General features: G+C 36.6%; 1 protein-coding gene and 1 long non-coding RNA gene across 4 annotated transcripts in view; one reads left to right on the top strand and one right to left on the bottom strand.

Moving 5' to 3' along the window:
- PARG (poly(ADP-ribose) glycohydrolase) overlaps window positions 1-27,126 on the bottom strand; it is a 68,057-nt gene that overhangs the window by 15,386 nt on the left and 25,545 nt on the right. For all 3 annotated transcript variants that reach the window (XR_009728496.1, XR_009728497.1, XM_061373769.1), the window contains exons 8-13: window positions 21,075-21,167; window positions 18,801-18,958; window positions 9,835-9,914; window positions 7,797-7,857; window positions 7,061-7,136; window positions 4,741-4,888 (exon numbers count right to left, since the gene is read on the bottom strand). Coding sequence is in view for 1 of the 3 variants with exons in the window: in XM_061373769.1 (XP_061229753.1) it covers window positions 4,741-4,888; window positions 7,061-7,136; window positions 7,797-7,857; window positions 9,835-9,914; window positions 18,801-18,958; window positions 21,075-21,167 (616 nt within the window). In the remaining 2 variants the exon portion in view is untranslated. The remainder of the gene's footprint in view (window positions 1-4,740; window positions 4,889-7,060; window positions 7,137-7,796; window positions 7,858-9,834; window positions 9,915-18,800; window positions 18,959-21,074; window positions 21,168-27,126) is intronic.
- The window catches only part of LOC133223239 (uncharacterized), a 318,819-nt gene that overhangs the window by 284,300 nt on the left and 7,393 nt on the right, over window positions 1-27,126 (top strand). The gene's annotated exons all lie outside the window — the stretch shown is intronic.

Here is a 27,126-nt window from a genome sequence, read left to right as displayed (position 1 = left end):
CAACAGCAAAATCACAACTTTTCCCTCCTTTGGGTTGAGCTCGCAACAGCTGAATTTCAAAAGCAGGGGACTGAAAAGAATACCTTGTTTGGAAAATTTCAACTCCCAGGTACAGTTTGGTATAAGTTATAAACAATAAGAAGAGAACTGTTAAGCAACCCTTTAATTGCAAACAGTGACACCACCTACACCTATAAATATAACAGAAAAATAGCATTTAGATGTCTGAACTGACAGCACAAAACATCTGATTACTAAGACAAGGTAATGCCAACTATTCCATATATCAGTGACACCCTGCGAATACAAATGTTTCAATTTAAGTTTTTCAATCTCTAAATAAAAATAAAAGTTGAACAATCAGAAACATAAAACTGTTCAATTTTAACCTCATCAGACAAGGGAATATGAATGTCTGCTTTCAGTAGTCTCAAGCATAGGAAACACAAGCTGTTAAAACCTGATTAAAATGATGCATATGCTTCAAGACATTTTCCCCATTTACCCAAATTCATTTTAACTGAAAAGACTTATCAGTGCTTCCTTAACTCATCTGCCTTACTACCCACTCATTAGTTATTTACATTTGTCAAGATGATTAACCATACTGAGGACACATGAATTCCACTCAAGGCTATTTTGAGAAGTTGCTATGTGAAATGAGTGGGATGGTAAAAGACTCCTCCTCAAGAATTCGCTTCCTGTTAAAAAAATCAAAGTCCCCAAAATGGTGATGGCAGAATATGCCTATATATTTACATACATCCATGTCATCGTACAAACAACAACTGTGAGCAGTTTAATATATATAATATAACAAGTCAGTCTTCTAGACAAATTGTAGGCTATCAACCTTCTGTAAGTCTGACATGCTTGGAAAAAGGTTTGAACAAACAGTAAGAAAAGAGATACTAGGAAAGTATGTGACTTCACTGAGAGCTCTCGTTATAGGACAAGCTAGTAAAACTCCCAAATTTGAAAAGGAAGCATTTTCTTTGGTGTCTAGCATGTGGAAAGAAAAGATGAGATTATCAAGACATTGTAACAGGATAGATTAAATGACAGTCAAAGTATTAGGTTGACTTTATCAAGGTCCATTGTTTTCATTAATTTTTATGGAAGTGCACTGGCTGATGACAAAAGCACCAGGAAACAAGCAAATACACACACAAAAGATTTTAAATATATAAAAGTCAATAACAGAGAAATAAAAAAAAATAATAAATAAATCACACAAACTCTATAAACTTGTGTCCCAGAAACCCAAAGTTACTGAAAATTGACAGGTTTTCATAAGTGAAGCTCTGGAAATCTGTCAGACAAAACCAGTTACTTAACTGGCAGCACTTCTGCCTGTGAACTACTGAGATACAAAGTGAAGTTGCTGGGAAAACAGAAGCAGTACAGGATAAATTGGACATGTTAATGGTTCTGGTTAATCTTTTTTCTTCCCATAAAAAAAAAAAAAAGGTAAAAAAACCAAGCCAAAATTACAGCATAATAGCACAGTTCCATTAGAACTTTAAAAACAAGCTACAAGCCCTAAAAAGCCTACCTAAAGTCAAAGGTAACGTCCTTTGTGAAACTTGTAATAGCTACAGCATCAGACAAACAGTGAAATTGCCAAGTGTTAGTGCTTATGAGACCTCATCATCTAGAAAGAATTGCAACTGTCATTAAGAATAAATATAACTTTCTTGGACTCCATAGTCTAGCTTTTCATTTGCATATGACCTGTATGGCATCACAAAGTTCCCAGGAACTGGGAAAAACCCCACCATACCGCCCCTCTAGTATTTCTTAAGAAATAGTTATTATGCCTGTGAAGAGGCAGTACCACTAGCAGTGTAAAAGAGTACATGTGAAAAGCACAATGGCAGAGTCGCACTTATATAAAGGCACATTTACTGCAAAAAGTGAGGGGAAGGTCTTCTCTTCCTTTCAGTCAGCTCTTCTCATGCTTATCATGTGTCACCACTAGTCTTCAGGCTTTCTCCAGACAGTGGCATGATCAGCCTGCTTGCATTGGGTTTGTGTGGTAACGTTTTGGTAGCTGAGGGCTCCTGTGAGAAGCTGCTAGACACTTCCCCTGTGTCTGATAAAGCCAATGCCAGCCAGCTCCGAGACTGCCAAGTCCAAGCCCATGCCCATCAGCGATGGTGGTAGCACCTCTGGGATAATGTACTTAAGAAGGGGGTGGGGGGAGGGGAACCTGAACAGCAGTGAGAATATGTGACAGAAACAGCTCTGCAGATAGCAGGGTCAGTGAAGAAGGAGGGCAAAAGGTGCTCCAGGCACCGGACCAGATGCCCCTGCAGCCTGTGATGCAGCTCATGGTGAGGCAGGCAATGCCCCTGCAGCACATGTAGGTTAATAGAGGAGCACATCTCCACCTGCAGAGAGAGGCCCCCAAGAGAGAGGAGCAGGTGGATGCCCCAAGGAGGCTGTGACCCTGTGGGAAGCCACACTGCTAAACCCAGCTGAAAATCAGTTTTTCCCCTCTGAGTAAATTTTCAGCTGAACCAATTATCTGATCCCATTTACTGCACGGCTAATATGCTCAGAAATCTCTGAAAATGCATTGCTGAGATGCAGTCAGGACTGGCTGTTAGGCCTGTAGATTTAAAGCAAACATGGAACACAGCTTCATCTGCTCTCAGCACTGCCTGAGTAAACACAAAATCAAAGAGGAGGAGTGGAAAAAGAAAACTGAAAAAAACTGAATGAAAAACACACTGACACTTATTTACAGCTCTAGCAGAAATGCAGCTGTGGGAGCCTTTGGCATTGCGGCAGACATTTCTGTACATAGATATCTGTGTTGAAGAACTCAACTGTTTGCATGACCAGTTTCATACTCATTACAGCTGTGATCTTAACCAGATACTGTGCAATCACAACAAATCTAATTTCTCTCCAATTTCTCAGACTCTTCTGCGAATTTAAGCTACATAGTTATACCCATTAGGCCACTGAATCAAGATGCATCACACAGAATGTAATTTATCAAGAGGACTGTGAGACACACAGTGGAGACTTGGCTAAGAACCAAGGTGGAATAACTCCGGGGCTGAAATGAAAATGATGGAATGGCCATTTCCATTAGAGAAGAACACCACATCACAAATACTAATTACAAAACACTGTAAAGTACTGAAGAAAACTAAAAGAATATTGCTGCAGTGAAAAAACATCCTCACCTTTATTCCTTCATCTCAAATCATTGGGTTTTTTTTCAGGGGAATGGAAGGTCTTTAAAAACATTCATTTAGTGTTTCCCCCAATCAGTTACTACAGAGAGTTATAACTGTTCTATATTTTTATCCTCTCTGCAGAATAGCCTCACTCAGAAGGTAATACTCCAACATACTAAACTTGCTATAGTATCATATCCAAAGTACACAACAGAAATCAGCAACGGCCATGAATTTTCTGACTCATTTGTAATCACAAAAGCCAATTTATCAAAAAGTTTTCACAGAAAAAACAAAATAGGGTGCAAAACCAAAATAAAACACTGTCTAAAAAAGATTACCAAGTATAAAACTGAAAACAAAAGATGTGCTGTCCAGGACAATCAATAGCTCAGGACAGAATCAGATCTGCAAGATCCAAGCTTAAATTTCTACTGTGCATGCACATGAGAGAAAGAAGTGCTTTGGAAGGACTCTTCCAAGAAATCTGTTCTAGTAACTGCACAAATACCTGAGCTGCCTCAACAGTCAGGTACCTAAATCCAACATTTTGACTATAGCAGACCAAAAAATATAAAATATAAATATTCTACTACAATATTTGCCCAGAGGATCTCTCTGATCAAGCACTTTTTGTTGTAGCTGTCCTTTAGAGTAAATAAATATTATAGCATCATTTCATTTTCCAGTTATGACAACTGCTCACTGTGCTCCCAGGTATAGAACTGAGACACAGCATGACCTGGGCCTCTCCACTTTTAATAGTGACATTTGGTGTTTTGGTGCTAGCTGTTTGATCCAATGGATGATAAAGCATTCCAAGTTCTACTACACAGGTGGAAACAAGATCAAAAACACTTTCAGCAAAGCACTGGACAGAACAGCACAGCTCCATACACAGCCTCTCAATAACATATTGCAGGAGCCTTTAGGTTTTGAAGTTGTAATCACAAAACCGTAACTAACTTACAAGTAAAAAAACACATGGTTGTAGCTTACAAAATCAAAATTTTAAAGAGATTTCCTGACTTTCTACCCCTTTTAAAGGATGCAAAATTTCTCCTTTTCCACTTTTTTTTTGGTAACCAGAAGGCTGCTCCTCTTCTTAGTTTTCAGTCCCACTGATCACATCATACTTTACAAATTCCAGACAGGAACAAAACCAATTCCACTTTAATGTTACAGAGCATTACCTGCAAATAGCTGGGATCACCTAATAGTTGATAATTGTTGCTTTTACCAGTATCACCCACAATATTCTTTAGCTAGGACTAAGGACCTCAAACACATTTATATAGGGTAAAAAAGTTTTGTCTGCTTGCTGTAATTTTGTTTGTTTCCTTCACAAAACATCTATAACAGCAGCCCTATGGTCTTAAGAGGTAGGGCGAAGCAGAAAGTTCTTTGTCAAATGAGTACTGGCTTTGTTTTCTTCCTTTTTTCCTTCTAGGATGTTTTTATTTAAACATTTTAAACTTCAACTTGAAATATATTTTCTCCATACAAAACCAGAGTAAGATGTGAAACGTTTTCTGCAAAGACTAACCTGTGATGATGAGACATTCATTGTGATCTAAGACTTCAGTGATGAGCCTCGATACAATCAGCTCTGGGTTGATTAAGAAACGAATTTCTTCTTGTACTAGTCCTGCCCCAGTCACACCACCTCCAACAAAACGGTTTGCAAAATCAACCTAACAAAAATATATTCAGAAGGATTATGATATAAAGCAAGCAGCATAAACCCCTTTCATTTACCAAAGTAAATGGTCCTATAAAAACTTCAGTAACTGTTGAATTCTGCTGCAATAACTTAAAAATACAAAACCTGATTAACAGCATTCCTTTTTGTCCCTTTCTACTTCTCAGAAAACTTAAACCAAGTGAGAAATCACACAGCAAAACAGTTTTGCATCTCAAATGCTCTGAATCCAGGTTCTGTGAGTTTTCTTTGAAGAGCACCCATTTAAGAATAAAACACACTTCAGTAAATGTGAAAGATGAAAAAAAAAAACAATTCATAGTACTCTTTCTGCATTTTTTGGACACTGAAGAACTATTAAGTTGTCCTTTCATAGCATTCTGCCCCAACTGTCCGCACTGAAGGATTTTTAGACTTACATTGACTCCATTCCAGTTGTTCTGTACCTTAAAGAATCTCATCAATTCTTTGAATGCACTTGAACAAGGCAAGTAATTCTGATCATTGAGGTTACTGCTTGAAACAGAGCAGCTCTGGATTCTATTTTTTGCTGCAATAATACATATTTTGCAAATTACATTTTTAAATAGACAACATTCCTTTTAAGAATTTTGCTTATACAAATTAACTGGCCATATAAATCTAATTTTTAAGCCACTTAATCTTGCAAATGCTATTGGCTTCTTACTGGTTTTTATTTATATAGCTTATGAAAGCACATTTACAGGAGGGGAACAAAAGTTGCTGGAATGACATGAACATCTGTGTAGATTAAAAACTGATTCAGGAGTCAGAGTCTAAAGCCAGCCACTAAAAGCACAGTAGTCCCAAGTAGTCCTGAATTCTATCCTGGAAATACCAACACACCTAAACAAGTTGTTTAACACTTGCTGAACTTGAGTAAAAAAGTAACATGAAAGCTACCCAGATGTTCAGTGCATCAGGATTCCAAATGCACTTTAACTGTGCTAAGTATCCTCACCTTGGTCTCCCATCCTCACTCCTGGCTCATGGCTCCCGTACAAACACACACCCTTGTCATGCCCTGTCTTCTGCTGACTCCCACTTGCTGATAAGATCTCTAGGATTGACCTTGTCTGGAACTAACCTGACTCATCACCTTGTTTTTGAATGATGTCCATCAGCCTGCCAACAGGAACTGTTCTGTCACCACCCCTGATCCGTTTGTCCCAGCCAGCCTACTGAGGCTGGGGTCACTGGGAACTCCTGCACTGCATTCATCATCCTGCTCCCTCCTGGAGTAAGCATTCTTTGTCTGAGCAGAGAGAGATACTTTGTTTGATAAGACTTGAAATTGCGTAGGATGTGATAGTTTTCCTCCTAGCTATAATCTTACAGTCTTTTACAGAATGCAAGAGAAACAGTATACAAAAAGGCATAATTCAACCTTCTCTCATCACTGAGTGAGAATTGAAAAGGTAGACAGAACAAAACCAGTTTATCATGGAGCAGTTGTTGAGTTCTTAATAATTTGCGCAAAAAGCATCACAGAAAAGTCTTCCAGTTCTCTCTCCTGCTCTTCTTTCTCCTGGCTAAAGAAGCTGTAATTTCTTTGGTAAAGGAATTCTAGAAGGCAGATTTCCCCCCCCCCCTTTTTTTTTTTCCTGCTAGAAAAGCAAAAACTAAACAACTAAATTGAAAACTCAAATGTGTTCCTTTCCATAGATACAGACAGTACATCCTCCTTATGCATTTCTTTTGCTGACTGCCTCCCAGACCAAAACAGTGGTGCTGGCAGCAGCAATAAAATCTCTTGAACCATTGACCTGGTCACTGTCCAGGGCACCAGAATAATTCTTCAAAAATAAACTGAAACCCTTGACAACTCATCAAGATCACAACCTGAAACTTTTATCTTGTCAATCTTTGATACTGCTTTGAACCAAAAGACCTGAAGCTGTCCAGAACTTGTGACTTTCCGTCAGCCTTTTCTGTACCAGGTACATGTGCAGATCTAGACGAGCTGGGGATTACTGACAGTACTAAGATTGCCCATGGAATTAATTTTGATGTTTCTTTTACAATGCATAACATCTTGTCATATAAGTCAATTGAAGATAAACAAATAACTTTATTAAGCTGGCATATCATAAAAGTATGACAAAAACATGACAAAGCCACAGTTACTGTTATATGTGCTTACCTGTAGCATACCTTGTCCATTGCTTTCAATGGTGCCTTCATATGTCACATGCAATCGAGACAGTTTCTTCTGAGATCTATCAGAGAAAAAAATATTGTACCAAAACAATGATTACAGAATCTCCACACAAAGAAATCTGTTCTAAACAAACCCATCCAAACCCAAACTTTTCACACATCTTTAAACAAAAGGTGGTTTAAAAATAAACCCTGATGGATTAAAGGAAATGCATCTGCCTTTCAGAAGCAATTTGAAAAGGTTTAACATAGCCAGTTGTTGAGTTTCTCTGCTCTATCACCATAAATATCAAATTTGAAATTGGAAGTTCTGTTTTTCACAAAAAAATTGTCCCATATTACCGTGCTAACCAGCAAGAAAGCTGCAACACCTGTGTTTTCATGCTTGTTATTATCCATACTTTATTATATTTCCTGTCATTTCTGAAATTGAGTCATCTCTTTTTTTTCCCATTCAAGCAACATCACAAAAAATGTGCTGCTGTTTTAAAAATTCACTTAAGACTTGTTGACTTCATAGGCAAAAAAATAAATCATACTGAAAAACTCAGGGCACTTGAGCTACTTGTGGCAGTTCACCTACTTTCCTCTGTACTTCTCTCTATAACAATCCGTATGAAACATTCTTTTCTGTAGTACTTCCAGGCCCAAGTCAATACCATACGAATGGGATTCAGTTCCTTAAGAAATTTCTTTTATTAGCAAGATGTTTGACTTACCTTTCCCAGTCTGGAAACTCCTGGAGACACTGCCTTGTAAATGTCACCAATCCTGTAGGTTCTACAGGCAAACCAACCCCAGAGAAAAATAAATATTAACTACTGGAGCTTTCATCTTTAGATTATTTTAAGCGGTAAGCTTTTAAAATTACAATAAACAACATTCTTGGCAGAAACAGAAAAGCTTAACTTTCCTCAAGAGTAGCTCTGCATCTTCCCCTGACAGCCCATGTTCAAATTGAAAACAAGTGGGAAGACCAAAATACTCATTTCTCTTTCCCCTTTGGAGTTTTGAGTACTTTTTCTTTCTCCAGATCTAGAAAAAAACCTACTACTTATGTGATTTTTCACTTGTAAACACTACTAGAAAGACTGAAAAGTTGAAATAAAATGTGCTGCCACTGAGTAAAAAAGAAACCGTGAACCTTTATAGAGGTGGCTACTGTTCAGGGTGAACAGGCAACACCGAGTACGCAACCTATGGATGGATGAAGCAGCAGCTCATATTTCCAAGAAGTCCTACATGTCAATAAAGATGCAGTGTTAGTGGATTTCCAAATCAAAACATTTTCAGCCCTAGCAGGGTGCTAGTGGAATTCATTGTGTTTCAGGGAAAAGAATCCTTCCTTCATTCAATTACCATTTACAATAAAAAAGTTGCTTACAATAAAAAAGTTGCTTACAATAAAAAAGTTGCTTACAATAAAAAAGTTGCTTACAATAAAAAAAGTTGCAAAATTATTACAGCAATTTATAGAGCTAAATTACTTTAGTCTTACTAATTCCTTGGACAGAAAAGAACAGGAAATGGGGCCTTTTAAAATTATGATAAGAATTTTTAATTCAAGAAAAGAGCACTCAAGAATCTTATTTAATATTAAAGTTATAAAGTTAAGAAATCTAATACAGTAGTTTTATAAAGCATGTTCCTAACAGATCTCATTTGAACAGGGGGTCAGGGACAGCTGTGTAAATTTAGTATTTGGTTTACATGAAAAATAATTATTACTTGAATATTAAGAAAAAGGTAGTACAATATCTCTCTTCTCGGTTCCACACATAGATAAATTTACTTTCTGCTGCAGAGATTTAGTTCTACTGACATTGCTGAAAGTTTGACAGCTTAAGCAGAATACAGCTGCATTTAATTTGTGGTGAATTAAAATGATGAACTGAAGAGGGGCTGAACCAAGTAAGGGGATTTTTATGTTTAATTGCTTAAAGCTGTGTTTCTTTTAAAACAAACCTTCCTGAGAGAATATAATGCCAATGGTGAAATAGTAACATGCAAAGAAAAAATTCTTCTGCAGATGTGAAGTATGCTACTGCAGTAAAACCTCTTTCTCCCCAAAATACAATATATAAGCTCTGATACAGTTCTCAGAAAAATAAACTATCTCTGAAGGTTTATGCAGATGTTCAAATTCATGGTAACAACAGAAGGTAAGACTATGTACAGCAAGGAAAATACCACGCTAACTTTTTTTTGTTCTATTTGAACTAGGCAAACTTCACAATAGCTTTGCTTTGGGACAATAGAAAAGAAAGTAGGGGAAATCCCTCAAAACTACTAACATTACAGTCAAAGGACTAAACGTGCATACTGCAGGAAATCTGAAGCTTGGTTCATAATCCTTAAGCCTGTGATTTTAATGACTACATATGGTGCTAAGTTTCCTCTGCACTCTCACTCCGATGCCATGCAGCAAGTTGTTGCATATATTGCAAACATTATACATACATTTATATTTACACATTTATATATACACACACTTTATTATATGCATAAGCAGGGGTGAAAATATATCTGCATATATCTCACACCCCCCCATATATCTCAGAAAAAAGAGTACAATAAGCTCTGTGCCAGATCTAATTGTATGCATCATCTATATGAGAAGTGACATTAATATGAATATCAAAAGTAAGCTGGCTTTTGTTAGACACTTCCATTATAATGCTGCGCTGCCATTTCTAAATGTAATGGGATTGAAATTTTCATGTCTCTGCTTTGTAGTTTAAAAAAAAAAATATATACTTTTTTCTGTGACTCTCCTAAAATAGCAGAAAAGGGTCTTAAGTTTCTCTGGCTTCCTTGGTGAACGTCCTTCAAACAATCTGAAAAAGAAATAAAAGCAATTAATTAGATTTCAGGGATATAATGCATAGTAATTAGGCTACTTTCTGCAATTTAGATTGTTTAGCATTACGCATGTATTTCTGTTAGCCTTGTATTTAAATTGCTGTGGAAAGAACCCTCTAGACAGACCTTCTGTACCACAGGTCTTTAGGAGTAACAAGTTCATTCACCTGTTGAGTTTCTGACGAAGATGTTACACGAATGCCTATCTCACTCGTATGAATTTTGTAATATCAAAAGAATGTAATTTCATCATAAACATCCAGGAAAGATACTATTTTTACTTGCAACAGACTGGCTTGGATTAAAGTAAGTGACCAAGGGGTGAAGACATGTATGCTGAATACTCCAAGATCCAAATGTCTTACCCTACTTTCAGCTCAGTGAGTTGTGGAGAATTAATGCAAACACATTGCTTTCAAGAGATGCACTGTACCAGCAGTGCTCCTAAAGAAAAGAACCTACCTCCAACAGAAGTGGCTTAATCCACTGGGGTACTACCAGCATTCTAACATTCATTTGTAAAAACCTAAGCATTAAAAAGAACCATCTATTCTTAGCCATTAAGCGAATGTATTCTTTTAAGGTTATCTGAAATACTTTTCACTGCATCATCTATCCTCCAGCAACTGGAACATGCATTACTTAATTTCCCTTCTAACAGAGTGACATGGTATTGTTATTGGCAATACATAATGGAATTTATCTGGAAGGAAGAATAGCGGCAACTTCAGAAATAACATCCTTTGAGTAGGAAATTCACTAAAAGATGTCTAATACAGTGAAAGCCCTGAGGACATAAGACTCCTCTGCAACAGTCTAAGTAAAGGAATGACACAACATTATTCATTTGTTTCCATGTACTGGAATGACAACCTGCCTTTAAAACCAGAATGCTGTCACATGAAGGGAGCTTTCAGTAGCAAAGTGAACTATATTTTTTTTCTATTTATTTATTTTATAAATTCCTATGAAGTATATGCACTGAAGAGTTCAATTTCATCCAAAATCTATGTTAAGTCACAGAAGCTAATTTTTATTAATAAGGTTCTATGAAAACTATTGTATTCTTTGAATACTCAATCAGGAGTTTAAGGCAGCAAACTTCAGACATTGTCTATTTTAAATGGCCCAATATGTAAGTTCTATCAAGGGGTTGTGCTTGCATCAATAATAAGGAGTTCATAAAATAAAGACTTGATATGTGTGTGTGTGTATGCATGCACATGTGTGCAGGTCTTGCCTAAATGCGTAAGTTAACTCTGACCTTTTATCTGAAAATCTAATTTGGTGTACCTCCTTTAAACTGGTTAATTTACCTATTAGCCCAGTCATGCTTTTACTAGTTTTTTTGCCTCTTTACATCAAACTGAAATCTTATGTTGCAAATTCTTGGGAGAGAGTTCTTCATGTCACAAAGGTGATACATGATTCTGCATAACTAGCAGACCAGGCAGAAGTCCAGAACTGGAAAAACTATGCCTGAAATAAGTCATATCAAGCTAAAAGGCAATGGTAAGGCAGATGAAACAAAGTTAATGTATCACAACCGCTCATTAAAATGAACTCTCTCTGCCAAGCAGGGAATTTCAACTATTATTTTTTCACATATGAAGTATTCAGTATGAGCTTCTCTTTTGTTAAACACTGTGATAACTACCTCTCTTCTTTCTCCTCTGGGATCAAAGCTAGAGCAATGCTGATTTGCTTCTGACAAATCTCATTTACAGCAGACAAAATTTCCCAAAATACCTTACATAATTACCAGTGAGGAAAGATATCTGTATTGTGTATTTCTGTTCTAGCCCTATATAACTGGGCAAAAACCACAGGGCAGCACAGAAGAACTTGGAAAGCTCTGGGTTCTGGCACAGGCATCCCTTGCTGCAGAGGAATACTCCATACAATGGGGATAGAAGAATACTGCGGCATTCAAAATTACCTGTATTTTGATCCAGTATCTATATGAAACCACTAACCACATGCATCAGATCTTATACAGCACTTAGCCCAAGAGCTCTCATCACCTTCCCCTCCTGACAGTGTTCATTCCTTCACACAACACAAATTGTACTTCTTCAAAAATCCACCACTAAATACAGAAAAATATTTTTTAAAGAAATTTATTTATTTACTAAAAACAAAAATGTGCAACACCAGTTCTGCACCCATGTTTTAGGACTGAATCCACCACAAGTTATGTTTGTCCAAAACCAAACACACTCAATAAAAGGACCACCCTTTACAGCAGGTAAGTCTTAGATGAACATGCTTGGATTTACTTTATATTTTCTGTGTTTAGACTTTTCCTTTACAAGTGGATTATTGGCAAACTGAAGACTGTTATCTGCAAACATGCTTTTTATTATATATGCTTGAAAAATACAAAACACTAGTATATTGCTTGCATATTTTCATATAACCAGACCAAGGAACTCAAAATAGCTGTATTGGTTTAAAACATTAGGAGCCTGTCTTAAAGGCCAATCAGACCATGGAAAAATCCCCACAAATTAGCCTTAGACTCTCATAGTATTTTTTAAAGCTAATGATATTCATTCAGTTGAATTTGATTGCTTCGTATGGTCTTTTAAATTTCCACAGAAAAGTCATATCAGAAGGACATCAACGATTCAGAAGACTTTCATCAAGCTATACTAAAGTCAGAAGAAAAGCACAAGAGAAAAATCAAACACTTCCCCTCCAATACATGCAAGCAGCCAAGCTTCTTTAAGTGCAGCACAGAGTAACCAGTCATCTATGTGAATGCAACAGTAAAAGCTTAGGTGAGGATATAACATGACAAAGTTATGAACATTTTAACCTTGAACCTTACTTCTGAAATAATCAATTAGGCAACAGGAGAAGCTTTATTTCTGAAGCAAATATCTCTATTTTGAAGAACAAAGCTAGATGAAAGCATTACTAAGATAAAGAAAATTCTACTTCAAGCTCTGAGACATGTATTCTACTAAAAAAACCACCAACCTACCACAGGAAAATGTAAGTGGAAACCACATAATCAATTTCCTGACAGAATAACTCAAGGCCAAAACCCATTAATTCCAATTAAAGAACTCATCCAAATGAAGTGCACTGTAAATCAAGTGCATTGCACTGCAAGCCCACTTTCAGTCAAAGTAATTGAAATATTACAGGCAACTGCATATGTAAGCTGTTTTGCTTTGTACAAGATGTTCCCATTGCCATGCAGCTAACTTCAATTTAGTGATGCAGGGGCTAAGAAAGCTTGCAGGGCTCATCAGCAAACACAGCTGCAAATTTATCTCTGGCTTTCTGGCTTCCCAGCCAGGGTAGCAGCAATGTTAATCAAATAAAAAACCTCTACAGAGATACACGCAAGGAATTGAGGAATCAAAGTCAGAATTCAAAACAGAAGAAAGTACATACGTGAACAGTGTCAAACATAAAATAGATTGGGAAAACAAACAATTTTAAAAAATTCTTGTCAACTGTCAGTAAACATACAGTAGAGTTACAAGGCAATAGGTGATGCTATTTAAAAAATTATTGCAAAACTATGTGCATTTGTTTTGCCTTAGCATTTTCCTAAAATTCTAGGGTGGAAAAATGCATTTTTAAAGTGCAATCAGTATTCTGTTTTTTGCAGTCTCATTGAATACGAATTCAAGATTGTCTTATTTTCAACCAACATTTCCACCTCAGAAAGCTGGAGGCCACAGCTCTAAAAAACCTGTTCCTAAATCCTTTGAGTGCTGAGACAAGCAGCAAATTTGCAAAGTACTTCAAAGGCTGCATTTCCAATGACACAACATCAACATGATTTAATAACATTAAGAGCTACACAAAAGTGACCTTGGCATGCACGTAGTTTACTGGGGAAAAGTTGAACCAGCTTAAGTAAACAGTTCCGAAATTCATTGGTTCTGATTAATGTATAATTAAAATAAGCAGTTTACTTGTAAAATTTAATTTCTAAGGAGCTAAACTGATCCCTTGATGTTACTTGAAGACCTGGCTCCAGTAATTTTTACAAGCAGAAGGAACCGTTACAGTCATATGCTTTAAACTCCCAGTTAAATAATTTCATACTGGTATTTTCATCCCCAGTCTTTATCTTCCCCCATCAACCGGCTTGGTTTGCTTTGAATGTTTTTTTTTTTGCAAAGGATATAATCATGTCTTTACATTGAATTTGGAACCTATCACAAAACTCAGAAAGCCATCAGTGTGGTAATAATATGCAAAAATTTGCAATATGGATTATACTTCAAAGAATATTTCCCATTCATAAATCCACAGCATCTCACATGTTCTGTTTGCACAAGTGTGAATACAAAATTTTATAGTTACAGTCTCCCACAGTTAACTATGCGTGCTTTTTCTTGACTACCACAAATATTAAAAAGTGTGTTTTTTTTACTGATATAGTTGATGGTACACTTGCATAATTTCTTGTATTTATTTCTGTTTAAGAAAAACTTTTGGTGATTTAGGAGTCAAAATACATCAGATTGATACTTGACTTTGATGAAATGACAAGATACTAACTCCAAGACTCAGCACCAAAGAAAAGCAGTGTAAAATGTTCTACCATGAGGACCTAAACTAAGAGACATCCTACAGCATGGTACAGCTACATTCTGGGCTAAATTACAATTTTTACTAAACTAACAATAAAATATTCAGATTAAGTACCGGTTTAATCACTACAGCAAAGTAATGATACCAGACTGTTAAGAATAGAATCCTTTAAAAGTTGCCTATTTAAAAACTATTTCATCATTTACCACATACAAATACTAAATTTTAAGTTTTTCAGAATAAAGTACTCCATCCAAAGCTAATTAGGAAATATACCCAAGTAAGGCATAACAGAATCAGGAGCAATACCTGCAAACTCAGAAAATCTAGAACCACTCATGAGAGGAGCAACGCATCCCTCTGCCAAAACCAAGTACTCTCGAAGTCATCAGACAATTTATTCCCCAAAGAATACTCATTAGTGCTGCAAAATTGATATCGTTTATGAAGAGACAATTGCATTACTGGTAAATTCGATTTCAATTCTCCCGCATAAACATACTATAGTTTGCCCCATTTCCTTTCATATATTATACATGCCATAAGAGACATATATCTTAACTAGTGGGGTTTTTTTGCCCTCCCACCTCATTTACAGTCACATGAAATTGCTTTAGAGGTTTGTTAGACAAAGCAATTCAGTCCTAGTGGAATACTAGTGGTTACAGACCAGAACATGCATTAATGTATGTGCCAAAAAAGATCTACCATGCTTATGTCATTAGACATACTAACTTCAATTAAGACTTCAGTTGTTTTGATGGGAGCTATTACAGATGCATAGCATGTCCTGTTTAACTACAGCAGTTTTCTGAAAAAGGCAGACAGAGGAGTTATTGTAACTTGACACAACAGCTAAGAATGGATCTGTAGCAGGTCAAAGTCACAGCAAAAGAAGAGTGGGTACTTGACAAACCCTTCCTTTTCAACCAGAGCACTGACTCAAAATGGCAGAAGGTTTTTTCCTTTTACTTTACTTTTACATATAACAACCTAGGTAGCTTCCTAGATTACCAAATTCTATAGTGTGAAGATAAAGGTCTGACAACTTGGTCAACAGCGAGGGGAAGAAAAACCTCCACAGCACAAAGTCTTGTGTGACAGTGGATAGCATCCATCCCAGGATCTTAAAAAATAAATGCAAGAAAGCACAGTTCAATCTTTTCTTTAACAAACTTCAAGAGGAAGGTATTTTTTATGAAAGTGCTATAATAAACCACAAACTATTCACAAAGAATATCAATTATGAACACCCCCATGAGAAACTACTTTAAACTGTGCAACCAACATCATAACTGTAAAGATTATCTCATATAAGAGGCTATGCAATTCGTGCTCTACATTCAAGCACCATGAAACTTCCATGGTAAATTTATCAGTAAGAAGAATAAAATCACAAATTTCATTTCTTTTGTGATGTGATATTTCTGCATAAAGCTGTCCAATCTATTTCCATCTTATATATCATAAATGTAGTTTAAAAAGAATTAAAGTCTTTAAATTTAGCTTGATACTTTGAACAGAAGCAGTATTTTATGCTATTTAGTATTATCTACTAGTATTCACACATACCAAAGCTCTCAAAATTAAACTACAAATTCCATTTTATTAAGTAGATTTGAAATGAATTATATTATTAATGACTTAATCATAGTAGGCCCATCCTTGCCAAGTACAAAAGGGAAGAATTCAATTAAATTACTCAGTATTTCATTATACACAGGTGACTTTCAGTCTGTAACGTGATGACAATCAAAATAGACAGCTGATGTCAGAACATACCATTAAACTAAGTGCTTCAGTGTCAAATGAAGAATGCTCACTTCTCCTCTTATCTGGCAAGACCAACAGGCAGGAGAAGAGAGGTAAAACATAGATTATATACATTAATACTAACACATACAACAGCCTTCCTTCCAATCAGCTGCACTTATTAGCACATCCACCAGCAGTCAAACAACCTGCTATCACCACTGTGGTAACAGCATCAAGCACTGGTGCACCAGAAAATGCTTAACAGAGGGAGAAGGAAAACAAGAAGAAAAAAAAAAAAAACCAACAGAAAAACTCAACACCCCAAAATAAAATTAAAAGTAAATTCTCAGTATCTTGCACTGACTGTCTGTTGTTCTGTCAAACATATCCTACCAGTCCCCCTCTTATCCACTGCCTGTCACACCATATATTATGCTTCACTAATCTGCTTATTAGCAAATGCAAAATACATGGGGGGCAAGCGTGGGGGGTGTGGTGCAATGATTCTGGTGCAACAAATGGTTAAGTGAAAAAAAAGGCAGAAGAAGGAAACTAATTATATTAAAATCACCTAAATTGGAAAACACTGAAGAAGAGCCACCTTTAACCCTCAAGAACCAGAGGACATCAGCTTCCCTTCTGTTGTCCAGTTTGGCAACAATATTCTTGCACTTACATGAGTAAAAGTGGCTTTCTACACTATGTGACTAAGAGCTGAGCATTACCTCATCCATAATGCAAGAAGAAGGCTTGAAGTTTGTCTGCTGTATTACTCCTTTTAAATAACATTTTTTGGAACTTCCTATGAGTGACAGCACTAGGAAGCCAAGTCAGAGAACAAAGGAGCACTGACTGGAAAAGGGCAAAAAATCCTGTATATACTGGTCATTATTTAAGTGTCTATGACAGGAAACTATTTTTCTAACAATTTGCCAATACTTTTTTGTTTAGAAGTAGCCCAAAATAATATGTCCCAAGTTAATCACTAGTACTACACTGCATTACTGTGTATTTACATTGCTGTGTAATGTTCACGGAAGAGAATATGAATATACTCCAGTGATTTAACAGCATTTTATTCCATAGGTGGCAAGAATCTAACTGCTCAATGTATAATATGCTTAAGTTACAACAAACACTGGTACCTTGAAGTACTTAAAAAGAAAGAAAAAACAACAAAAAAAAACCCAACCCCCCCCAAAAAACAACCATAAAATTCAGCTAGAAGTGTGTAGCTGGTGCAGCCAAAGAGAACTCTTTCCAGAACTTTACTGTCCTCTTTCACTACTTTGAACATAAATCATTTTTATACATTGATGGTACTTCTCACTTATTTGTTCTTATGAAGTGGAAAAGTATGCTGAATTGTACGGTACAGTAATGCCCACCCACATTTCTCTTCTGTAACCCACTGCACTACTGGAATAAACACCAAGACAGTCACCTGATCTCTTCTGAAATACATAGCATAGAGAAACCTGTCCCAGCCCTTAAAGACAGCAAACACCAAAACTGTTGTTAGCACATAGGCATGCCTTACAATTTATTCTGGGAAGTTCTAGTCTAATACTGCTCTTATGATACACATATTAGAATGTGGTGGATCACAGGTAACAGTATTTTTGTATATCATCTCAGTTTGCAGAGCACATACACTACCTATGTTAACTGTGAGGAATAAGAAAACCTCTAAATCAATAACCAATCCAAGATCCAGCCTAATAAACTTAAGGTTGATCTATACAGACTTGTATGGACACGCCCAGAAGAAAAACTCTCATTTCCTATCTTCAAGTCCATGTGAACCATAATACTTCTGCAGCAGGAAATATCTTCAACCTCTTCCCCCATTTAAAACTGAAATAAGCATATTTAAAAAATAAAAGAGGTGAAGAAAAATTTCTGTAAGTTATGTAAGTTCTGTGGCACTGAGGAAAAAAGAGTAAGCATTTGTTTAAGAAATCAAGAGTATCTTTAAATAAATTCTGTGTTCTTGAAACCTTTTTAGGTTAACTTATAGGAAAAGGACAAACTTATTTTAACGTGCAGCTCAAACTGCTTTAAAACGACAAGAGATTGTATGGATGCTGAAGAAGGAAGTCTTATTGATCTGACTTAATGTGCAGATCATGACTGCTGACACAAAGGAGAAAAAAGAAACATGGCTGGGGAAACACTGACACTGAATTTAAATATATACATAGAACACTTGAAGCACAACTGAAATATCCAATTTGCAGATGAATGGTTTGAGGAGGTTGGGAATTCTTTCAGCCTAATTATGCCAGAGCAAGAACATGTCTGCGCATGTGCATGCATGAAAAACAGAAAAATTTGGAATGCTAAGCATATCTTCCCTGTGCACGATATCCTTTCTTTCTAAGTTACATAGTTTTCTTGTCACTTAGAAGCAAAAAGAAAGCAAGCAAACTACTGAAATTACTGACAGAAACATGAAAGAAACAATAAGTTTCTCCTCTAAATAACAACAATAATACTTTCATTGAAGGGTTATCAGCTTCATTTACTCCAGAGTGCCATACCTGTTGAAGTTAATGTCTGGATAACTAGAATATTCAGACTTCATCTTCGCATTGCGACGTGGAAAAGTACAGAAGAAAGCATTAGCTAGAAAACTAGCAATCTGTTCCTGTGACATTGTGATGGAGTGATTCATCTTTTGTTTCAGTAGAGGTATTGGCTACCAAAAACAGAAGTGAGGGGGAGGGAGGGGCAGAACAGAAAGGAGGGAAGGAGAGAGAAAAATAATTAGCTTACCTGCTTTTAAATGAAAAAATCAGGAGCACAAAATTACATTTGTTAAATTAGAGCAAGAGTAATTTAGGCCATGGGTAAACCCTTTAATCAGCAGCACCATTAAAGTCAAGAACAGTTTATTCAAGACAATTCAGGAAAAGCTTGCTTGAGGAAGTGCAGATTTCTAATCAATAACAAAACGAAAGACCAAGAAAACAGAACTTATCAAACAAAACCATGGGGAATAGAGAGGGGAAAATATAGATGGGCATTGAAAATCTTAGGCAATCCTAAAACCTGAGGTGAAAGCCCACTTTCAATAGCTGTATACTTAAGAATCCTAAACAAACGCTTTCAGCTACAATAACCATGCCTAATACTCTACAAAGAAATGCAGATTACCACTCTATGACTTGCTTTGAATTTTTTTTTCCACCCTACTTGAAGAAATAACACTGACAATATTTGCAGAAAGTGCATGATTATCTATTATTTTTATATGCAGTATGGACAGAAAGCTCAGTGTCACTTTGGTCTTCAGTCAGGAGTTTTATCTGACTCTAGTCAGGGTTTCTTTAATATAAAAAGAAACAAAGGAGTCGAGGGCACAAAAAAACAATCCCCTGAAGCGTTATACATCTTCCATTTTACCAGGCTTTAGCCTCTTGATATGGAATTTTTGCTCACCACATCTGTGGCATTTTACTTATTTTAAAAAATATGTCATAATACAGGATGGGGGGGGAGGGATATCAATCTGACTGCTGAGAAGTCCAGTACCAATTATGATAAAGCCACTTGACAGGAGAAAGAGAACAGTTTTCACTTCTTCCAGTATTCTCAGCCCCTACCATTAGCCTAGCTCCAGGAGAGCTGAGCAGCTACATTTTAATCTTTTTAGTTGTGAATACAGAAATTGCTACTAATTTAGACTGTTGAATATACAACCCTGTTTAATCCACAAAGCAAACAAGTTTTCCATCATTGTTATAACTACTACATTCACATTCACTGATTCTCATTCCATCATCAGGCTATTTAATTAATAAGCTCTATTGTGATGTCTGAAGGCACACAGCTAGAGGGGGGGAAAAAAGCCTAAGAAGCTTTCTAATGTGTTCTACATGCCTATAAAAATGGATCAGTTGGACAGTGTGTTATATTGGAACAAATATAGCTTTATGCCTAACCAAAAAAAAAAAGAGTCCAACAATGCTCTTCATAATTTTATACTGCCTAACAGTACATCATCTTTATAAAAGGGAAGTACTACATGAACTTGCAAGTCTTGTGCTTGACTGTGCAGAAACTTTGTCACTTTTTCAAAAACTTCCCCCATCAAGTGACTAGTAAAAGAATTTTAAAGAAATGTTCATACTGTTTGAAATTATATATCTATTGCAGGACTCTGGCAGCATAACAGTGTAAGAAGAGACTTTCATTACCCCTGTCCAACAAAATCAATTAAAAGAATTGTAACAAAGGAGCTTACAAACTCAAGTCCTTATACTGCTAATGTGTTATCCGGCGTACAACCTCACTTACTTGATCAGTCCTATTCACTTTTATCAGTTTTACTACCTACAGCACTGATTCCCATTACAATCATGAAGAATTAGTTAAGGTTTGCATGTGAACAAATACTGTGATGCTCCAACTAGGATAAAATATGAAGGCTTAATGAAAATACTGTCTCCTAGGATAAAAAAAAATCTAAAATGAAAAATCAGATGCTTTAAGATTATTTAAGTATTTCAGTTAACCATTATCTTCAAATCTGAAAAGTTGCGTAATCATCTCATTTAAGAAAAGAAGCAACTTCAACATATAGGAAGTGTTACCAAAGCTAAGGCTAAAAATATGACAGTGAGATATATTTACATTCTATTACATCATTATAGATGTGTATTGTCCATTCTGCTCCCTAGACCTCAGCTACATTCAACACAAATACTCTAGCTTTTATTAAGAACATAACACAATCCTGGAGTTTTGACCTTAAGCATTAGTTGCAGTTTGCAGAAAAGTGGTTTGCCACAGAGCTAGCTGTGTTTGCTTACCTGGGTGCAGATACTAGGGAGACAGAGCGCCAGCTTGACCATATCAGGAAGAATGGACTGGAACAAATGTTGAGCCTCTGCATCTTCAAGAACCTGTTAAAAATAAAGATAAAGGGAGGGGGAGAAGGTTTTTACCTCAGAAATAACTGTACAAAAAGTTTGTGAAATCAGGACCCATACAAAAGAAATGATAGAAAAAAATAGGTCCTATTAATTTCATGCAAATCTATAGCATTTTTTACGGTAGTACCTCTCTTCATTTTACCTTGCAATAGTGTATTAACTGAAACACAGAAATAACTTTCACAGTTGCAGTTGAGAAAACAGGTCACCAAATACCCTGTAAAGGAACACTGATTAAGTTATCACTTGACTCTCCAAAACAATGAACCAGATTCTCAATTTATAAAAATCACTATCTATCCATAAAAGTATTGGAATGATTTACTTAACTTTCATATTCAGGTCACAGTCCAAGACAAATACTGTGACATTCTTCCGTTAAGAACATATGAAACACTGCTGGGTCAGATCAGTGGTCCACAGCAGCAGGAAATGCTTTTTAAGAAGAGCATGCAAGCTATTTTGAGCACTTTTTACTGTCCATTCTCATCATGTTCTGTCAAGAATTATAGCCATTGGATTACATACATTAAAGGGTGCAACCTGTCTGGTCCCACATTGCAATCTTTTCAGACTCTCCCTGTAAGATAGTTGATGCCATGACTATTTTAGCAACCCCTCTCTACCTACCCTAACATTCTTCCTGAGAAGGACACACCAGAATGGACAATGCTCAAAAAAACAGGCACACCTATGTTTCAAAAGGCTTTTCAAAGCTTTTAAACTCAAGACCAAGTCATATCAAGCCCTTCCTGTCCTATTCTCAGTTCTCTTTCTGACACTGTCTGGCCCGCTGCTGATGTTTGGCTGCCAAAGCATAGTAGAGAAAATGAAGGCATTCAGAGGAAGTCCAAAATTTATCTTCTGAGTTGCAACTGCCAGGTCTGAGCTCAACATCACATACTCAGGGTTTAGATGAACTCACATCCCCTTTCATATATCATTCCCCTGTTTTTAAAAGGTACAAACAGTTCTTTACAGTAGACAATGCTCTTAGAAGAAAAGCTAGGACAGGCACATGAATGGGAGGCTGTAAAAAGAAAAGTAACATAAAGCAGTGTCTTTGCAATATGCAAAGCATCAAAAAAAAGCATGTGATATCCTCCAAAGTCCCATATCCTGACAAGTGAACAGGCTGAAGTAAACTCAAGGAGGTAAATGCCTGTTCTCCATCTTCCTGTGCAGTGGCACATTTTTCCCCTGATCCAGGCATCAGATGTGACTGGCTGTTAAATTTGTGTGCTGTGTTTAAGGCAAAATGCAGAGAAAAAAGGAGGAAACGGCGAGGGAGAGGGAAAGAGAACACACTACTTGCACTACAGCTAAGAAACAGAAGGTCACAGGTCAGCCCTCTGCCTCCCTCTTTCCCTTGCATCCAGGAAATCTGTCTTTGAGACAGCTACCTCCTACCCGCTTCGACATTAAAATCATTAAAATTCTGAAACTGTGGCTTTAAAAGTACAGAATATTATTTTTCAAGTTAAAATTGTTAGACAACAATTGGATTTATTGCCAATTTCACACAAAACCAGTAGCAGACAGAATGGATGAAACTGCATCAGGGTATTATCAACCTTAGTCTCTTCAACACTTAAGACTAATTGTCACAGAAAGTGATTGTTTTAATCATGTAATCAAAGCTTTGTAATTCACACACCAATGGAAAGTTTCACACAGACTTCAGAATGTAAAAAAACCTGATGACTTTGTTGAGAAGAGGGAAATACGGTGCCTCTAATTCAAAGCATACTGCTTCCCATAAACAAAGTATTGTCTGAAGACTAACAACTTCTATTCTTCTAAGACCACTACAATAAATATAGAAGTATCTCTGCTCTACTCACTGCCATTCCAAGTGATATGAAGTGGTAAGACTACTCAGGAAGTTAAAACACAAACAAATGCTCAAAGGACAAACAACTTATGATAGGGACGTCAGGGGGGAAACAAAATAATCCCAAATACCTACACAGTTCCTTTCTATGCATTATGTATGCTGCTCATGGAGACATACAAACAAGGTTTTAATTTGACGTTTTAAACTGAAACAAGAGCTTACAAAGAACAGCAAGCTTAGGAAACATCAAAATCATTTGGTATAATATAGGAGGAATCCAAGTAATATACAAATTATTACTGAAAGTAAACTTTCTTTTTTTAAGGTCAAGAAATGACCAAGATGCATCTCTCTTTCCTGTTGTTGGCTGCATATGGACCTACATATTTACACAGTATAAGGCACAAATTGAAAATTATGACCTAATCTTTAACATCATCTGCTCTAGCAGAAAACTCTGTTCTTAGGCACAATGTTTTTAAGTATCATAAGGTAACAAAGTGAGCTTTTAAAGGGTGGAATTTCAAATCTCAATACAGAAAATGAATATGTAAGTTAAATCTAATCAAAAGATGACATTTAACCTCAGATGTCTACCAGGCTGTCAAATTCTGATATTCTCTCCCCTTCGGGTAACACTTTCTCTCTTTTAAAGCTGACATATAAATAGTGGCTGCTATGCTTTGCTGACTGCCACAGACTATACAGTATCACTTATCTGGTGACACGTTATGGCACTGGACTTTGTCACAGCTGTCAAGACTTCAACCTTTTCTTTATGCTTCTTTGAAAACAATAGAATAATAGTATGAGACAATTTCTTCCCAAAACAGAAGCAGGGCCAGCAATTGCACAGCTCAGCTCTGATGCGGAATGCATAACTACAAAGGTCACTTGTTAAACAACGGTCATTTCTTAAACTCTGAAATTTGACTTCTCCTTACCTTCCTGATGCTGTATCAGCTACACTCTCCTCTACATTACTTCTATGCATGATTTTTACTAGACATCCACTAATGAATCCTCAAAATTTGGAACTGTTAATGCCCTGAAGTGCTCTCATTTGACTTCAGACAGATTATTATTACAGGGAAATGACAAATGGAGGGGGGGGTGGGGGTGGTGTTAGTGAAGAGCGTTGGGTGCATGAAAACCTTACTACGTTTTTCACAAGTCACTTAAGGGACCACATAACTTCAAGAAGATGATCACTGCGAATTCACAGACCTTGCCAAGAAACAACTATAATTGCTCTCTAATCAAACCACCGAACATCCCAAGCACCCTTATTTTGACTACTCCCCTATTTAGACAAAATAAATAAATATTAAATATTGCAGGGAAGTACATCAATAGTTTTCTGGGTCAGACATAGTTTGTTTCTTCCTGGATATGTTACAACTTCACAAAATAGCTGCTGCAGTACATACCTTAAGAACTTGTTCACCTACAGGTGCTGTATTTAAAACAAACAAAAAGCCTTAAAGAAACAAATGAACCTTTCTCCATAATAAACTTTCTCCCTAAAAAAAAAAACCTCCTTGGGCAAGTATTCTGTCCCATGCTTCCCATTTATGTCTTGAAGCTATAACCCATTATTGAACAGTAGGCCAGAAATTTCTGCCAGTAGGCCAGAAATACATAACCTTCCTTGCTTAAGGTTTCTAAACCAAAAACCTAAGTAACTTCAGTCATGGGCATAGCCATGTAATCATAACTTGCCCATGGACTCTTTCTGTACAGGTAAAATTCCTATGAGGTTTCTATGCAAAAGAAACCAAAAACCCACCTGCAAACCCCTGGCTGCTTGGCCCTCTTCCTCTTTTGACCACTAAACCAACACACCACCACAGCTGGAGCTTTGTAAACCAAGCACTGCACACTCTCAGATATGCTCAGTGCAACAAAGAGCCTGGTTTTATCTGTGACAGTCTTTTCAGACTTCGAAAGCAGCAAGAAAGAGCACTCAATCATGGAAAGTAAGAGGATTCCAGGACACGGAGTGCTGACACTACACCTGTATCTGGCAGTCATCTCACAATGCAAATGCCAACCTGGAAGAACCTACCATAAGCACAAAGAATACCTGGTCACAGAATCAAATGAAGATTTATTAGAAGGGAACTCTCTTCAGGAAGCAGTGATTTGTACTGAGGTAAAATCCAGAGTACTTAGACACATTGCACATTCTACGTATTTGTTGCTGCTGAAAGAGTGATGTGGTGTTGTATCCCCCTCAAACACACACAACCATATTTTTCACCCATGTTCATTTGATAATTTCCTGAGATGCTTCAGCTTGCTAACGCTACAGGAAAATAACCTGGAGGGGGAAGGCAGGGCAAGTCTTCCTCTGCATTAAGTCAAACTAGCCTACCAGAGTCATACATTGATAGATGTTGTGCAGGGTGGGCAGGATGTGAAACAGAACTAGTCAAACCCCTTGTCAGTGGGCTACCAAGGCAGCTACCAGTTGCAACTCTTCTCACTGAAAAAGCAGTAATATCCTAGTTAGTGTGAAGCTGTTACAACAAGCATCTCACTTTGGAGTCAATCTCCTAGTACAGGAATCTCTGTATTGATTTAGTAACGTGCTTTAAACTGACTACAATTTTTTTAAAGGCTGTAAGTACACAAACGGCAGGAGAAAGGACTGGATTTTCATTCTTAAAAAAAAATACTTGCTTTATAACTTAAGGAATTCCACTATATTAAAAGGCTTCCAACTTTTGATAAAGGAAAATATTTTAAGCATCATAGAATTTTATTTTTAAACAACTGATCAGTTTCTCCTTTCCTTATTATGTATATACATCCTTTGAAGCTTCCTTCAGGATTTGAAATAAAAACAAACCTATACTGTTGACTTGATTCATAGCCCTGTAATCATGCAAAAATTATTTAGGAATGAAATAAAAGCAGGGTTTTTACCCCATAGGAAAAGTATACAGAATCAGAGCTACAAAGCATGATTTGCCTTTTGCCAAAGAAATCATTCGGTGATTTCATCAGTACTTACACCGGAGCGACTGATTAAATGAACATGACTTAGTGCTCTAATTCTTAAGATCCAAATGATTCAGAGAGCTGTATCAGAGGTAAGAGCTCTTGGCCAAACTTGCATTGCAATTTTGCAAAATGAACACTTGATACTGCAGCAAAGACGCCTGGCTAAACACAGCCATAAGTAATGTCCTCTTGTCACTATAAACCAGTCTTCCAAAATGTAATGAACAAGTATGACCGACCATCCTAATAAGAAGGACCTGAGGTAGGCACAGGGTGATAGTGATGGTGGAGTTTAAATCTAAATCTGACAGCTCATCAAACCAAACAAACTGCACACAGAGAACACAAATTTGAACAGCTCTATCTATCACATAGGAAGGTAGAGTCATCACGCCAACAGGCAACCAGCGTGCTAAAACAACAATGGCTTAATGCTATCAATTTGTTTGGGTTTATTTCCCCATATTAACTTCTGTGTCAGGACAAGGACCAACTGAACTACATTCTTAAGAATAAAGGGGAACACCAGAGTACTTCCTTCAGATTATGTCTTACTTCCTAATTCTAATGGATTTTGACCTTCTTTTTCCTTCCTGGCCACCATAAGCCTCATGCAGTTTCTTTAGACTTACTTTGTTTCAGTTTGTAAGTGCTCTGTACCATCAGTTGTAATACTGATCTGCCTTTCCAGTAATAGCTTTCCTAATTATTTTAATGTAAGACATCATACATGGTAATGGCCTCCTTAACCAATTAGACAAACTGCATAACTTCTATGTACTCTATTCACAGTAAGTTCATTCTCCTCATTTCTGGAATATTTTTCTTTTTCTTTCTTCACTGTCTCCAATTAGTCCCAAATTAAAAAAAAAAAATAAATAAATAAAAGAGTATCTGTGTACTTTTACAGGGCAGTTAAGGTCCACCTCATAAATACTTCCAAGCTGAAAAACTGGATTGCAAATAGAGTTGTAGCAATCAAGTCTGAAATTCCACGAAAATAAAGATATGTAAACAAAATAATACTATCCACATTCTCAAAGATAAAGATTTGCTCAGTGCCACATACACAGAATACGTAGG

The sequence above is a fragment of the Neopsephotus bourkii genome, unplaced genomic scaffold (genome assembly GCF_033783945.1).
Source record: "Neopsephotus bourkii isolate Nb327-2 ecotype Australia unplaced genomic scaffold, CSIRO-AGI_Nbou_v1 NB_1634, whole genome shotgun sequence".
Classification (NCBI taxonomy): Eukaryota; Metazoa; Chordata; class Aves; order Psittaciformes; family Psittacidae; genus Neopsephotus; species Neopsephotus bourkii.
This window is presented reverse-complemented; position numbering and strand designations above follow the sequence as displayed.